Raw genomic sequence first — 16,674 nt, 5'->3', positions numbered from 1 at the left:
GACAAAGGCATATGTGGCTCCAAACCCAATTTCCAGGTGTTTGGTGTTGAGGTTGGAGATGTCAAAGTCTTATCTTTGTTTGGCTCTTGGTGTTGTGTTGGGGCCTTGGGTTGGGATTTTGGCCTAAAGATTCTTTTGGGACTGGGTGGTCTGGGTTTTTTATGACTGGGCAAATCTATTGGCACATTAGTAAGCAAAGAAAGTGATCCCAGACACCACACAAAAGAAAAAGAAAAAAAAAACAAGAAAATTGAAAATACAAAATATTAGTGAATGGTTTGATTGGAAAAATCTGCAGGCAAATATGGTATACAAACAATTTTTTTATTCTTAAATATTAGCAAATTAATCTTTCCACTATTAAGAAATAAATTTTTGACCATTAAATTTGTTTGCATGTAATCATTTGACATTCGTATTATAGATGAATTTGGGAGATAAAAAAAATGGGCGGAGAAGCTGATAGGAAGAACTAAGGGTCCGTTTGGTTCAAGTTTTGGAGGCCTAAAAATAGGAAATCAATTTCATTTTCTTGTTTGGTAAGTATATGTACTATAGGGAAGGGAAATCAATTCATGATCTAAGAGAATCTGAGGCCCTTATTGAGGGGAAATGAAACCCTGAAACTATAAAATTGATTTCCCCCTTCTTGAGAAAACATTTATTGCTTCTTTTTTGACAAAAATAACTTTGTTATTATTTCAAAATAAATAATAAATTAGGGATACAATTGAAAAACTGGCCAAACACAACATTTATTTCTTCAAATTTCTAGTTTACTTTTTCAAGTTTACCAAATACAGGAAAAAAAATTTCACATTCCCTTCCCCTGAAAAATGCAAAGCTATGTCTGGTTGGGAAAGGAGGAAACATTGTTGTGCTGCTGATGTGCTTCTTTGTCTCACACTGTTATGTTTTTATGTGGCATAACTTAAAAAATAGATATAGCAAGAGAAAATTGCTAGTTTGTGTGGGAAGTGTCGTGGAGCTAAACATTTTATATTGCTCAGTAAACATTTGAACAAAAGACGAGGTTAGGAGATAATCCATGTTCTTATAGTTAATATATAGCCCATAATTTCAACTTTAATAATGAAAATATAAGAATTTTACTATTCCAAGTCTCTAAAATTCAATTTTCCATACTCCTACTTAAGAGTACTAGTTCATCAAACAATTGAAAATCCTTTAATTTGTTGGCTGAAACTATGAACATACCCACAAAAGGACCTCAGTCTCAATTTTTGCCACAAACCTCGAACAGCTCATCACAACATGCCTTTCCATATCATTGTACACAAATAAAGATTGTCATCCTTAAAGCCAAAGTGCCTGCAAAATCAAAACCCTTTCCCTTTTAATATATAGTTTGAGGCATATATATCCCCATTATTGAGCTGCCTTGTGTCAACGATAAGTCATAGTAACCACAACCCTTTTTTTAATGCAGACATGAAGCTGCACAGACACAGGCACGAAGTACAAGTTTTTTTATTATTAAATGGTGCATGCAGCATGGCATTGGACAAAAACTATTAGACTCCAGCATGTGTTTGAGTCTTTGAGAATTATAAGATGATGGGGGAATATGGAGAAAGAGGTAATAAAACAACTTCTGAAACCATGGGCAAAAAAAAAAATTGGAGAAAGAGGTAATCGGAGGGGGGGTGGATGCAATGTAAAGGGCATGTGGAAGGAGAATATTAGAAAGCGTTATCAGTAAATCACTTAAGTAAACTAGATAACCTTAATTCCAAATTCTTTAACCAACTTTAATATTTTCTAATAAAGTCATAGACCGATCGTTAAGGCACTAGGTAGTAGGTACAACTTACGACAAAGCTGGTTTTGTCGCTAACAAACTAATAATTAATTGGTAATCAAATATAAATTACTTCATCTCGATCAATTTGTCCAAAATTTAAGTGATAAAAGTATTTCCTCTCACTCAACCATAATCTTGAGCTTTGGACTTTTTAGTTACGATTTGAGAGATAAACTATTTACTCCCACAAAAAACCAAAACTACTTGTCATCCGATCTTCAATCACTCTTTTCCTAAGTCATAAGCTCCTTTGTATGAAACAAAGGAAGAAAAAGCAGAGGTTACTGCTATTAATGCTGAGAAAGCAATGTCTTGATAGTTGATACGACTTTAAAAATTTCTTTAGTGGAAAACTGGAAATATTACCAAATTCATGATCAATATATTGCATTCCAACCTGCGCGTGGAAAATTAAGTAGGTACAAACAACAGCCGACAAATCATCAAATCGCAGGCATTTGTTGACAAATTGGCATGAAAACCCAAGATCCTAATTTTGTGATTATGATTGCAATTTTAATGTTTATGGGAGGTAATTATGTCTTCTTATTTGATGCCATTCATGGCCATATATAATCGATAACCTTTTCAATAACTCTCATCCCTCTTTTAAAATTAATGTATACAAATATAAAATAGTTTTCCTTTAAAAGTGGATTATATATACATATTTTACAACGTTTCCCACACGAAAAAAAAAAAAAAAAGTTAATTACACTTACATCCCCTGAGGTTTATCGTCTTTTCACATATATCCCTTATAGTTTTAATAATTACACATACACCCCCTGAGGTTTCAAAACTATTGCATATAACCCCCTACAAGAGAAAAAAATAAATAAACAAAAAAGAAAATATTTGTATTGAGGTTGGACTTTACACCTTGAGTAATCTTATTAGGCCACTTCACCCCCTAGCATGCATTTTTGCATAATTTTTCATCATTTTCGTCTTACTATAGGGGGTTATATACAACAGTTTTGAAACTTCAGGGAGTGTATGTGTAATTATTGAAACCCCAAAAAGTATATGTGAAAAAACAATAAACCTTAAGGGGTGTAAGTATAATTAACTAAAAAAAAAACACGAATGGTTTAAACCATTAACTACGCCAAGTTTGATTAGAGAATATACGTCAAACAAATACAGTGGATACGTTTTGATAATGCTTGGCCTTCAAGGAAATTTGATATATCTGTGTGTGGCTGGGTGACAATGGTTCTAGTGAAACTGTAGTCATAAATGGCTTAAGTACATGATATTACTTGTATAGTTGTATCTGACTTCCACCATATACGACCATATAACTTGGAGAAATCAAATGGTGAGTGTAATTAGTTGAAAAAATTCTCTGACTATTATTATTTTTTGACCAAGATTCTCTCTCTATTATTTAAATTAGAAGAAAAGGACAGTTTATTTTAGACCACACAACATTGTATAAGCCCTGAACTCCACGCAAAATGTTATTCTTGGTTTCATACGAAAATAGAACAATTGTTTCCCATTATATGGGTGTTAAAAATGCACCAACCAGACAAGAATTAGAGAAAAACTGATACTAGTGTACGGCTTCATGTATGTCAACTGTCCAGTGCTTAATAATAGGTCGCTTTTACTTTAAGGTAGTAAATAAAAGGAAAACAAAAAGGGAAGTGATTTTTATGTATAAACTATTATAACAAATAAACTCATTCAGCAAACCAATAACGCAATAACCCAAATATTTTTAATAAAAAAAATGGGAATTTAATTTCAATTTGATATCTCAATGAGAATAAATAATTTATAAATAACTTATTTAATTTTATGTGCTATTTGTTTTTAGCATATTTAAAAAACACTCAGTCATCACCATTTGACTGAGCCACAAATTAATAATTATGGCAAAGCCACAAATATGACGCAATTATTTTCGGCAGAAGATTTTTTGTTTACAAAAAAAAAAATACAGAGAGGGAAGAAGGGTCGTTTTCAAGTTTCAACAACAGTTTAAGAATGGGAACGCCCAATTAAGGAAACAGAGCTTGTGCTCTGACTTGTGACAACAAATTAAGACTAAGAAACTAAGAAAGAGCCACAGGTCCACAGCTACAAAACCCACACCAACTACCATTATAATAACAAGACGGCCCTACAAGCCTCCCTCCCCTTTTCTTCTTCTTTTTATGTTTTTTACATTATTATATTTCTATTTTTCATAATTAAGAGTTTCAAGCCCTCCATGTTCGCCACCAGAAAGAAATGTTAACCCAACTTGTAGTTGGAGGAATCAGGGATCGAAGTTGATTGGTCATCTACAAACAGAGAGGTGGGTTTTTCACTTTTCAGTTTTTCTTAGTAATGAGCTTGATCATTTCATTTTTGGGTGTTTATTACTCATTGGGTCTGTCTGTGGTGTTTTGCTGAGTATTTGGTTGAACTTGAACAACATGGGAATTTGGCAATATGGGTCGGTCCCGAATCTGATTTATCAAGGTCTGTCTGATCAGGTGGAGCTGTTTTTCTTTAAATTATACAACCCCAGAAGATAGAATTAGAAGTTGTTTGTTGGGGACAATTATGAGTTGTAGCTGCTTTGGTTCTTCAGTTGCAGAGAGGAAGAGGAGTTCTGGTCACGCTGGCCAAGACCTTGATGGTACGGACATGAATAAATGCTCCTTTTCTTTCTTTTTTTCCTTCCACACGTTGCTTTTACTTTCATGACACTCTCTTGTATCATCGTCATCTTTATTATTAATTATTATTTCTTTTGTGTATTGCGAAGGAAATTTGCCGGGAAATATTAAAGGATTCTCCTACAATGAATTAAGATCGGCAACGGATAATTTTCATTCGAGTAATAAGATAGGGCGAGGAGGTTTTGGAACTGTTTACAAGGTACTCAGATTCTGCGGATGGTTTATCATTATAAATCTATTGGAAAAATTGCACCCATTATAAAGAAGTTATCGTATCTGTTATCTGAATTTTATTATACTTTTGACTCCAAATGTGTCAATGGCCTAGTAGAGGCATTGATGGGTTGGCTCAAAACTAATTGCATCAAGCATTTGAAACCTGATTGCTGACAGCCTGAATTGGGTTTATGTTTTTAGAGCACTTCAAGTTCTGATCTTATGTTTTTGACGCATAGAAGCATTTCTTTGTATGTTAGAAATAAAATTCTCACCTATAGTTCTAGATTGGAGAAAAATTGAGATTTTGTATCCTCCTAGTTCCTAGCTTTGGGGTTTTTGCTTGTCTAGGCATGAATTTTTCTAATTCGTCACGTTTTCATTAAGAAAAATAGCCATTAATGTGGGTTGGTTTCTGTGACTTTTCAATACAGAGTTGCTTACTTAGTGTTCAAGCTTTCGTTGCTGGTCTTATATTGATGAAGGGCAAGCTTTAATTATTATTTTACATATTTAGAATATTAAGATGGTTTTCGACATTGCATTTCATATTATCTTAGTAATTTAGCTACAATTTGCTAGGGAACCCTGAAAAGTGGAAAGCAAGTTGCTGTGAAGACACTTGCTGCTAGGTCGATGCAGGGAGTCCGTGAATTCTTAAATGAAATTAATACTATATCAAATGTCAGGCATCCAAACCTTGTTGAGTTGATTGGGTGCTGTGTTCAAGGAGCTGATCGGATTTTGGTCTATGAATATGTTGAGAATAACAGCCTTGATCAGGCATTACTAGGTAATTTGAACAAAAATCCTTTAGCATGAAAACCAAAATGAAGGTTCATATAGGGAGGACTATAAATCTAATTTGTTTTCCTTGTGTTTGTAGGCTCAAAGAGTAAAAACATCAAACTGGATTGGGAAAAAAGATCGGCCATTTGCCTGGGTACTGCTAAAGGTCTTAAATTCCTTCATGAAGAGCTGGTGCCACATATTGTCCATAGGGATATCAAAGCTAGTAATATACTTCTTGACAAGGATTTTAACCCAAAAATTGGAGACTTTGGGTTGGCTAAACTCTTCCCAGATAACATTACTCATATTAGCACAAGGATTGCAGGAACAACGTATGTTATCTTTCATTATTTCTAGTTGATTGTTATTTGTTATTTGTTATTTGACATTCTATTTTCGTTGCTCAATTTCTGTTGCTTAGTTTTTTGCTTGAAAGATCTTCACTTTCTTCAGTAATTGCCCTAGGAAAATTAGAAATTAGTGTGTTTTGGTGTAAATTTCGTAGGGGTCTGTTGATCTTGGAGATGGCAATTTTGCTGATAATATGTGGTGCTATGTTCCCTGCAACCATTGCTGCCATCTTATGCTTGTGTTCTGTTCTCTTAAGTGGAACTTCGAACAGTAAAAAAGAAATTGAGATTTAGTCAACAAGGTTGAAACTTCCAGGAAAAAACTTCGAATTGGGAGGGCGATCCTCCCGGTGAACTGACCGTAAGTATTTGATGAGTGAAAGAAAAAAGCTGTCATCTTATGCTTTATAGTTTTATGCAGTGGCTATCTGGCACCAGAATATGCATTGGGAGGTCAGTTAACCATGAAGGCCGATGTTTACAGTTTTGGCGTTCTTATTCTTGAAATCGTTAGTAGCAGAAGCAGTGCCAAGGAAAACTGGGGAGGGACAGAAAAGTTTCTCCTTGAATGGGTGTGTTGGTTTATTTCCATCATACTCGGTGTCTTGCTTTGCTTGTTTTTGTGGCCTTTGTGACAGTTGATGTTTATAATTTGTTTTTGGCTTGGTTTCTTCTTTACTATTTATAGGCATGTGCCCTTTTTTCATTAATAGGCATGGCAGCTCCATGAAGAAGGGAGGCTATTGGAGCTCGTCGATCCAGAGCTGGGGGAATTTCCGGAGGAAGAAGTCCTTAGGTACATGAAGGTGGCATTTTTCTGCACCCAAGCAGCAGCAAGCCGAAGGCCACTGATGAGCCAGGTTTTTGACATGCTCTCAAGGAACATCAGAATCAACGAGAAGCAACTTACACCCCCAGGTTTCTTCACCAAATCGGGAAGCCTCGGAGGACCTTCTTCAAGTAAAAAATCATCTGCTGACACCACTAGCTATCAGATGAGTTCTGTCCCCGACACTATAACTCAAGTAACACCTCGCTGAAGAACAATGCAATTGCAATATAAAAGAAGAAGGAATCTGCAAGTCCAGAACAAATTGTTCCAATAGTCCAGAATCTACAATTATTTTCCTTTTATTAGCCATTTTCACAAGGGAGAGGGTGGTTTGAGCAGAGTTAAATCCAGGAAGCAATTTGTAATGTTAGGGTTAGTGAGTTAGTCTGATGGTTATTATTATTTTTTCTTTTCTTTTTAATACAATTGTTATATTTTTGACTTTTGAAAAGAGTATAAATGGAAGAGAAGAATGCTGTATAGCTGCGAGACAGAAATTAGTCAATACACGCTCTTGACTCTTCTATCTTTCCCACAAGCGGACAAGGTTAAACTTCGTTTTTTATTTCAAGTTTTCAACACAAGGCTAAACTTGAAATGTATGGTCTTCGAGAATGCTTTTTTTTTTTTTTTTTTTGGGTTTAACAAGGATCTTCGAGAAGTTTTAGACTTTTAGGTACAAAAAGATATCAAGATTTAATCATCACCACTGCTGTGAGTATTTGACACGTGTAATGTTTAGTAAATGTACTTAGGGGTGGGCGTTTAAATCGGAAACCGGATGTACTGAATCAAACCGGGGGGAAAAAAACCGTAAAAAACCACTTTGACCAAAATTGGTCAACACCGGGTCAAAACTGGACTGGACCGGTCCAATCCAGTTCCGGTTCCAGTTTTGCACTTCATAGAACTGGACTGGACTGGACTGGACCGTTTAATTAATATGTATTTTTAATTTTTATATATATTTAATTTTTATACAATTTTTATAAACTTTTTAAACATTTTTACACACATTTTTACATACATTTTTACACACATTTTACACATTTTAGATAATAAAATTAATATTAACCTAACTATATTTTAGACCCTAAAATATATTTTATATAACCATATGGCCTATATTCTATATATATAGTAATGTTTTAGTATATAATTTTAGTTATACCTTTTATAATAAAATTAGTATATTCTTTATACTCTATAATCTATACACTAAATCCTATATCCTAAAATTATTATAGTTTTAGGGTATAGTATATAATTATAAACTTCTAATAGGAGAAATTATGTATTAGGGTTTAGGGTTTAAAGTTTAAACGAAACCCTATACCCTAAACTCTAAAAGTAATAAGTATATAACATATATAACTAATAACTATATAAGTATATAACCTCAATTGAAACCCCAATTAGACTCATAGTCAACTATAACTCTATACCCTAATACAATTACAACCATATACCCTAAACTATATTAATTACTCTATACATATATAAATAATAAGTATATAAACATATATAACTATACAGGAAGCTTCAGTTACGGGATCCCGCATCCCAGCCTATTTGCGGGACTTGATTGCTGGCCGTTGGATCTCTTTTAATGAGATCCAACAGTGGATATTTTAACATATCTCTAACCCCAAATAACCCACTTAACCCATCCCCCAACCCGTGTAAGTCTAGCTACAGAGAAAACCCACACCTGAAGAAGAACAGAGGCCAGCAAGCTGAAGAAGAACAGAGGCGCTGAACCTGAAGAAGAAGAGATCCACCCGTCGAGTAGGGACGAAAGTCGGCCTTAGTGATTCGACGGTGCCGAGTGGAAGGGGGCGGGGACGCGACGGGTAAGGGAAGATCGTGTTTTGTTCGCGACGGCCAGGAGGGCTCGCGACGGAGAAACGTGGTGGGTTGTTCTTCGATTTGCGCTTTGACCGAAGCAACTCGGATTCGCCTCCCCAAATCTCTTGATTTTTCGATTTTCACGACGGGGAAGGGAGGTCAGGCTCGCGACAGGGAAGGGAGGCCAGGCTCGCGACGGGGAAGGGAGGCTCGCAACGAGTTTCAGGTATGTTCTTCTTAGTTTTTCGATTTGTATGATGGGGTTTTCTTGAAATATTTAGGATATGGTTTCAAACAGATTTGGGAGTTAGGGTTGGGGAATTAGGAATTTGACGATGCTAACTTACATTTAGGATATGGTCTCACTTACATTTCCAAGATGCTAACTAAATCTGTTTTAGCAAGTAATTAGGATCAGAGGAAGTACTTACTTAGGAGATGTTGAGCTAGATTCCCTGGTGCACAATATTCATACACAAGATATTGCTCCCCATCTTCGACACAGCAACCAAAGAGGCAAACTAAGTTTGGATGTCGAACCCTTGAAAGACCTTCCACTTCTCGTGTAAAAGAATCAGATGTATTACTCTTGTTTATGTGCTTAATGGCAACAACTTGTCCACTAGGAAGAACCCCTTTATAAACTTGGCCAGCACTTCCTCGTCCGAGGTTCTTTCAGTTTTATTCCCACTCTTTGCTTTATATTTTTCAGATAAACGATCTCTCAGATATGACACCGCAGCACTGCAATTGTTACAAGCATCGTCAAATGAATTATTGCTAAGTTGAGAGCATGACTTTAATGCATTTTGGAAGGGCTGGTCTTGCTTAATGGATGAAATATTAATGTTGGAGCACTGACTGCTGCCATAGAAAAGGTCACCAAATATTAAGAATATGCTTAATTCTATGGTATTTCGACAGGTTTAATGTTCCATATGTCTTTAGCATATTCATGAATGGTTCTGTCACTGCCTAACTTGTGGTTGCTATTTTTTTTTTTTTTGTGTGTGTAGATTTTAGTAGTTCTAAAATGTCATTGCATAGAGTTCCCTCAGTTTGGTCTTCTCATTGAATGATAAGCATGGACAAAAGTGCATAATGGTAGCTGGTAATCAGTGAAATCCACAATGTCTAATCGTAGCAGAAGCAGTAGCAGTGAAGTTCAACATAGGCCAAGACAACAACAATGTGTGTGTGGCAGTGTTTTGGAGTTGAAAATGTCTAAAACAGATAGGAATCCAAACCGTCTGTTTTGGACATGCATGAATTGTGGGAAATTTATATGGGCTATTGAGAATTTAATTGATGAGGTTCATGAATTAACAATAATATTTGATGTAATTGAGCAACAGCTTCGAACAATGAGAAATTTGAACGAGACTGTGATTCGATTATCTGCACAGGTAGCCCATATTTCAAGGAAAAATGTAGCACTTGAGGAAGAACTCCAGAGGAGGAACCAAGCTAGATTTGGCTTTCTCATGAAAACTGTTGTACTACTTTTGATGTTTTTTATGTTTAAATTTACTTTGTTGTAATGTTTATTCCTTTTGTAACAAGAACAAACTTGGTTGTATTATTGCTTTGGAATGAGGTATTCAAATCCTTACTTTTGTAATGGTTATGTATGAATGATGGCCATGTGTGTTCTAAAAATTTGACAATGTTCTTGGTAGAATGATTATTGCATTAATTGGTATGAAGCTCTTTGTCTTTGTGTTGGAAGCCAGAATCTCAATCTTTGTGTTTTCCATATCCAAGTGAGGGACTGCTGCAGTGAACAATGTTACTCTAATGAATAAGAAACTCTACATAGTCTCATTGATTTGTTTAACCAAGAAAAATAGGATCTGATCTTACAGCTTTCAAGTACGACATAAGCATTCATATACAAAGCACAATGGAAAACAGTTTGGCCACTTGCAGGACATTATCCAGACTACACCAAAGATTTCATTATACAGACTACAAAGATAGACAAAATATAAAGATAGAAAAATAAAGTACAATACAATTAGAGGAAAACATAGACAAAAGATGGTCACCAAGCCATCTAAACTAAACCACATATTTAACAACAAAGATTTTCTCCTCTTTTTTTAAGCAAAAAAATTATTTATTTGCCTAAAAATATCATCTGCAGATTTTCTTGCAGCTCTTTGAACAGATTTTCTTCTTGCTCTGCAATCATATCATCTGCTGCAGCTTGGTTTTCAAAATAAAAGGCAGTGTCGCTATCCACCTGAAGAAACTCCATGACCAACCTGCAAGGATGAGCAGGGCTGAAAACCAATTCAAAAGGATTACTTCAAAAAATCAAATTGACAACCCAATGAATTACAACTTTTTTCTTACCTGCTCCATATTTTCTTCTAATAGAGGAAGGTTATAACTGCTAATTTTTGCAACAAAATTCTGATCTAGTAAAATGTCTGTTATCTTAAGATTATTTGAATATACACCAGGCATTTAAAATGTGAAGAAACTCATCATGAAACGACAATTCATTCCTCTATTACACTAACATGAACACAGAAATGTACACACATGGCCTCATGCATACATGATACAAGTGTATGTCTATGTGCAGGCCAGGAACAGTTTTACAAACATCAATGATTTATCTGTGCTTCAACTTATTTTTTAATCTTCATATATTCTCTCACTTGAAATTGCTACTTCATTCTCATTCACATTCTAGTATGTGAGCTATTGTTGTCAGCTTATTAGTTCGGTCATTGCAAAGGAACTTCTACTTGATACCAGGAATTCCTACCTCCACCTTTATAGCATGTTTGTGCCATAGTACGTGTGTGTGTGTGTGTGAACACTGAAGGGCAAAAGGTCATGGTATCAATTATCATGTGATTTGATGGCAACATGATGATTTGAAACTCTACCTGCAGCTACTCCACAACTAAGAAGGCAAACTTTCTCTAGAGGCACAATTGAGCTGATTTTGACAGCACACCCCGAGTGCACCACAGTATATTCACTGAAACTTGAAACTGCACAATAATGATAAATGGGCATCCCATTTATGGAGAAGCGTGTCCCTTGATCACTATGCATTACACCTCTCCTTTCCAGCCCCAGTACTTCACATATGTTGCTTTTACCTGATGTGCATTGCCTGCATGTCATGCATTCTCCAGTGAACACAGTAAGCACATGGTCCCCTTCAGTAAATTCAGTCACTCCCTGCCCAACACTCTCAACAATCCTGCAACATTTTTTTTCGGTAAGAGTAGTTGATCTTGCAACATTGCTATTGGAAAATCAATATCATATAAATAATTATAGCAATAATATCACAATACTGTTGAGTAGCTGATCTTTCCTCACAATATGTGTTACAAACAAGTCATACAGATGAATCTATCATTTAAAATGGTCGTGATTGAAATTGGTTAAAGAATTTATAATGGCTTGAGAGTTGGAAACCTCTTCTGATTTTATGCTATAGTTTCTAAATCTTCCATAGGATAGTAGGCATAAATATTCAAGTACATGAAAAAGTAGGGAGATAACTTACCCTGTTGCTTCATGGCCAAATATCCGAGGAAAGATAGCCTGCAATATAACAGGGGGAAATGGAGTAGATGAAATACCAGCAGATGAAATATATTATAAGTTATTACTTTAAAATGTCTGTTATCAAGCATTTAAAACATTAAACACCAAAGATTTCATTATACAGACTACAAAGAACAATTGGAATCAGAAAATTCAAAGTGCTACTTAGTTAAACAACACTCCTAGAAAACCCTCTAGCCTTAAAAGCAGCTCCATGTTTTCGGCTGTTGTTCAGAAGTTTGACCCCTTTCCTTTTCTCGCTTCTCCCTTCTCAACTGTTCTTCCCTCAATTCTTCCAATGTCTTTTTTCCACTCTTGTTCTTCTTCTCCTCTTTGACCCCTCTGTGACCCCTCTTGAATGGATAGCAGAAAAAAGAAAACACAGCAGCCACTTATGAAAAACACAGCAGCCCATCATCCTGATAAAAAAAAAAAAAAAAAAAAGAGCAAGTACCATTACTAACAGCAGCTCATCATCCTGATATCAGTACGTTGAAGACCTACAACGAAATAAAAAATAACTCAAATCAACTAACAAAGTCTATATTACCTCTGACGAAGAGCTATCATCATCCAAGGCCTCAACTTGAGAGTCATTAGGCTCTTGGGGATCAGAAGACCTACCAGAAAATATAAAAAAACTCAAATTAATCAAACCAATCACCTACAATTAGACAAATAATGCACCAACAACAAAAAAACTCAAAAATAGCAAATGAAGAATTAGTGGCAGAAAGGTACAACTTCATACCTATTTAATAGCAGTGGACAATTTCTTTTGTCATGAGACACTCCAGTTTTCCCACAACCATTACAGCGCCTACCATTTTCACGTCGCTTTCCTTTCGACTTTTCTTTTCCTTTCTTAAGTCTTTTTCCACTCCCTTTAAACTTAACTGGATCCGGCTCATTATAACTAGCATCACAAGTAACACTCGGTCTATTAGAAACTCCAACACAAGAGCCAGTACTACCAATGTTTAAGATGGCCTCAATCTGGTCACTAACAGAATCCATGGCCTCACAAAATATTTGTCTTGCCTCATCATTTAATATGGCCTTATCAATCACATATGAGTATCGGTGGAATAAAGAACTACGTTTTTCAAGCAATGATTTGTCAATATTTATCTCCACACCAGAGTTGTCCACCACAACATCATCTTTAGCAGATCTAGTCCATCTCCTCAAAATGTATTGATCCGGCAAGATATGGAGTTGACGTACCTTATGTAAAAATGATAAAATATGGCTGCATGGAATTCCTGCACAGTCGAACATCTGACAGCTACATGATGCAAAGTCTAGAGACTTGTCATACATAATCTCCCGAACTCTCCCATTATGATCATCCATGTAACTTTTATAAATGCAATTAGTGACACTCTCTCTGATAAGCTCTGTGTTATAGTTGTAACTCTCCCACAACTCATCTTGAAACTTATAAAAATATTTGCGCGTGTAAATGTCAGCCATTTGCTTTTCCATCTTAATAGGGCACTTAAGTCTAGGCTTCTCAGTGATATCAGTGTGATCTGCCATAACCTCATTTTGACGCTGTCGTAAAAGTCCCCTATTGAATTGAATCATGAAGTCCACCAAAGAATTGGTCTTGGCCACATATCCCTTGAAGAATGAGTGCCCACTTTCTGCTCGTTGACTACTAGACATGTCAGCTCCGAAAACATGGTTTACATAGGCTGGCACCCATTTAAATCTAATTTCATATAGTGATTGCAGCCACTTATTTTCTTTTAACCCACTTTTTTCAAGAATATCCTTCCACCTTGAGTCAAACTCATCTCTACTCTCTGATGTCCAAACACAACGTTTGAAGTCATCCCAGTAATCAGTATATTTGACCGTGTCAAGTTTCTCAGAGAATTTATTTAGAATATGCCAGCTACAATATCTATGAAATGTGTTGAGGAGAGTTTCTCCAATTGCTTTTGTCATTGCTGGATCTTGATCAGTAATAATCATCTTAGGAGCATGACCTGGCATAACTTTCAAGAATTCTCTGAATAACCAATTGAATGAGTTTGCAGTCTCATCACTCAAGAATGCCCCAGATAAAATGATTGTCTGGCCATGATTGTTTACCCCCATCATTGGTGCGAATATCATCTCATACCGATTAGTGTTGTAGGTAGTGTCGAAGATAACCACATCACCATAGAAACCATATGCTTTCCTAGAATTTGCATATGCCCAAAAACAATGAGTTATCTTCTGTTTGTCATCTGCTTTGATCTTGTAAGTGAATCCAGAATTTCTCTCTTGTTCCAACAGAAAATGGTCCCGTAACATGTTTCCATCATGCCCCTTCAACTCAGCACGCTTATCTCTGCGATAGTTGTACATATCTTGCATTGTACAACCAATGTTTTCAATTCCTCCTGATTGCACTCCAAAAATGTCAAATTGTAGATGAGGGGGTATGTTCACCATGCTTAGTTGTTCACTTAATGATTTTTGAGCACTTGAAAATCGACGACGAGACTTCATCAAGTGGCGTCTTCGTGGGCTTACCAAGGCATGGGTGTGAGCCTCATCAAAGATGGTGACTACAAATCCACCTACTTTCGACTTCACAATTATCAATCTCGCTTTACAACTTTCTCTTCCTACTCCACGACGCCTTTTTTCGGTACCTTTCAATTCTTTTGGGCCTTCTCCCTCTTTATTGCACACAAACTCCTTCCTTGTGATCTCATTATCCTTACCCTTCTTAGTTGAGTGACTTCGAATGTCAAATCCAACATTCTGTGCATATCTAGTGTAATAGTGTTCAGCTTCTTCAACTGTCTGAAATTGTTGACCTTTGAATGGCTTCAACTCATTGTTTTCTTCATCATTGGCATTACACATAAATGAATTTCCTTCTGACTCACTTTCCAATGGAGCTACCATCTCATTAGCTTCTACCATTACCATCTCATTAGCTTCTACAACTACCATCTCATTAGCTTCTGCCATCACTGCACCTGCATTTTGAAAACCCCAAATTCTAAGAATAAAAGCCCAAATAAATTGAATACATGGAGCTATCCAATCCATCTAGTGTTCATGATTTCAGATTCATATAATTTAGAAACATTATAGAATTGTACAAGACAATTCAGCAACCAACAAGACTAACCAAAATTGTACAGGACTAACCAACAATGCAGCAACCAACAATGCAGCAACTATTTCAATACCAAGCATAAATTGTACAAGACTAACCAAAATGGAATTACAAAGAAAAAACACAAAAACCCCAAATATCTTGATTTTTCGAAATTCACAAATCCCCAACCCTAACTCCCAAATCAGTTTGAAACCATATCCTAAATATTTCAAGAAAATCTCATCATACAAATCAAAAAACCAAGAAGAACATACCTCAAACTCGTCGCGAGCCTCCCTTCCCCGTCGCGATGAGCCTGGCCTCCCTTCCCCGTCGTCAGCCTGACCTCCCTGTCCCGTCGTCAGCTTCCCTTCCCCGTCACGAGCCTGGCCTGCCTTCCCTGTCGCGAGCTTCCCTTCTCGATGGGTGGGTTTTGCGTTAATGGATCTCTTGTTCGTCTGTTCAGCACCTCAGTTTTCAATTCGCATTTTCTCTGTAGCTAGGCTGTTCTATTACATGAGTTGGGGGGTGGGTTAAGGGGGTTCGACTGTTGCGTTAATGGATCTCTTCTTCTTCTTCAGGTTCAGCGCCTCTGTTCTTCTTCAGCTTGCTGGCCTCTGTTCTTCTTCAGGTGTGGGTTTTCTCTGTAGCTAGACTTACACGGGTTGGGGGATGGGTTAAGTGGGTTATTTGGGGTTAGAGATATGTTAAAATATCCACTGTTGGATCTCATTAAAAGAGATCCAACGGCCAGCAATCAAGTCCCGCAAATAGGCTGGGATGCGGGATCCCGTAACTGAAGCTTCCTGTATATAAGTATATAACCCCAATTGAAACCCCAATTAGACTCATAGTCAACAATAACCCTATACCCTAATACAATTATAATCATATACCCTAAACTATATTAATTACTCTATACATATATAAGTAATAAGTATATAACACATAGAACTATATAAGTATATATTATATAACCCCAATTAGACTCATAATCAACTATAACCCTATACCCTAATACAATTATAATCATATACCCTAAACTATATTAATTACTCTATGCATATATAAGTAATAAGTATACAACATATATAACTATATAAGTATATAACCTCAATCAACCCTAAACCATTTTTGTTCTTTTTTTAATTTCCAATTGCCCAAATGCACCAAACCCCAATCAACCCTAATTGAAACCCCAATTACTCCTAAATTAGTCAATTACCCAATTGAAACCCCAATTGAAAGTTGAAACCCCAATAAGACTAATTAGTAATTTAGTACCTAATTGCAACCCCAATTAGACTCATAGTCAACTATAACCCTATACCCTAATACAATTATAATCATATACCCTAAATTATATTAATTACTCTATACATATATAAGTAATAAGTATATAACATATATAAGTATATAACCCCAATCAACCCTAAACC

At 36.0% G+C, this 16,674-nt stretch overlaps 2 protein-coding genes across 2 annotated transcripts; one reads left to right on the top strand and one right to left on the bottom strand.

Annotated features, from left to right (window-relative positions):
* The first annotated feature begins 3,882 nt into the window (after window positions 1–3,882).
* On the top strand, window positions 3,883–7,201 carry LOC147296788 (putative serine/threonine-protein kinase). Its single transcript, XM_086252044.1, has 7 exons — window positions 3,883–4,136; window positions 4,318–4,463; window positions 4,593–4,705; window positions 5,305–5,515; window positions 5,609–5,846; window positions 6,286–6,436; window positions 6,578–7,201. Exons 2-7 carry the CDS (start codon window positions 4,388–4,390, stop codon window positions 6,902–6,904), a joined length of 1,116 nt encoding a protein of 371 aa, XP_086108170.1. The 5' UTR covers window positions 3,883–4,136; window positions 4,318–4,387; the 3' UTR covers window positions 6,905–7,201.
* Window positions 7,202–12,323: 5,122 nt separating this feature from the next.
* On the bottom strand, window positions 12,324–15,102 carry LOC147296787 (protein FAR1-RELATED SEQUENCE 5-like). The gene is made up of 3 exons (XM_086229708.1): window positions 12,875–15,102; window positions 12,674–12,743; window positions 12,324–12,476 (listed from the first exon to the last, which is right to left on the bottom strand). The coding sequence occupies exons 1-3, from the start codon at window positions 15,100–15,102 to the stop codon at window positions 12,324–12,326; spliced, it is 2,451 nt and encodes an 816-aa protein (XP_086085834.1).
* Window positions 15,103–16,674: the final 1,572 nt, after the last annotated feature.

This window comes from Dryas octopetala, chromosome 1, assembly GCF_963921425.1.
Source record: "Dryas octopetala chromosome 1, drDryOcto1.1, whole genome shotgun sequence".
NCBI classification, from domain to species: Eukaryota; Viridiplantae; Streptophyta; class Magnoliopsida; order Rosales; family Rosaceae; genus Dryas; species Dryas octopetala.
The sequence above is the reverse complement of the archived record's forward strand: the minus strand, read 5'-3'. Positions and strand labels throughout refer to the sequence as shown.

Coding starts and splice junctions, on each gene's coding strand:
- LOC147296788 (XM_086252044.1), top strand. CDS start 4,388: ATGAGTTGTAGCTGCTTTGGTTCTTCAGTTGCAGAGAGGAAGAGGAGT. Junction 4,706..5,304: donor GTTTTGGAACTGTTTACAAG/GTACTCAGATTC, acceptor ACAATTTGCTAG/GGAACCCTGAAAAGTGGAAA. Junction 5,847..6,285: donor ACAAGGATTGCAGGAACAAC/GTATGTTATCTT, acceptor AGTTTTATGCAG/TGGCTATCTGGCACCAGAAT.
- LOC147296787 (XM_086229708.1), bottom strand. CDS start 15,102: ATGGCAGAAGCTAATGAGATGGTAGTTGTAGAAGCTAATGAGATGGTA. Junction 12,744..12,874: donor TGTCCACTGCTATTAAATAG/GTATGAAGTTGT, acceptor ATTTTCTGGTAG/GTCTTCTGATCCCCAAGAGC. Junction 12,477..12,673: donor ATGATAGCTCTTCGTCAGAG/GTAATATAGACT, acceptor TATCCATTCAAG/AGGGGTCACAGAGGGGTCAA.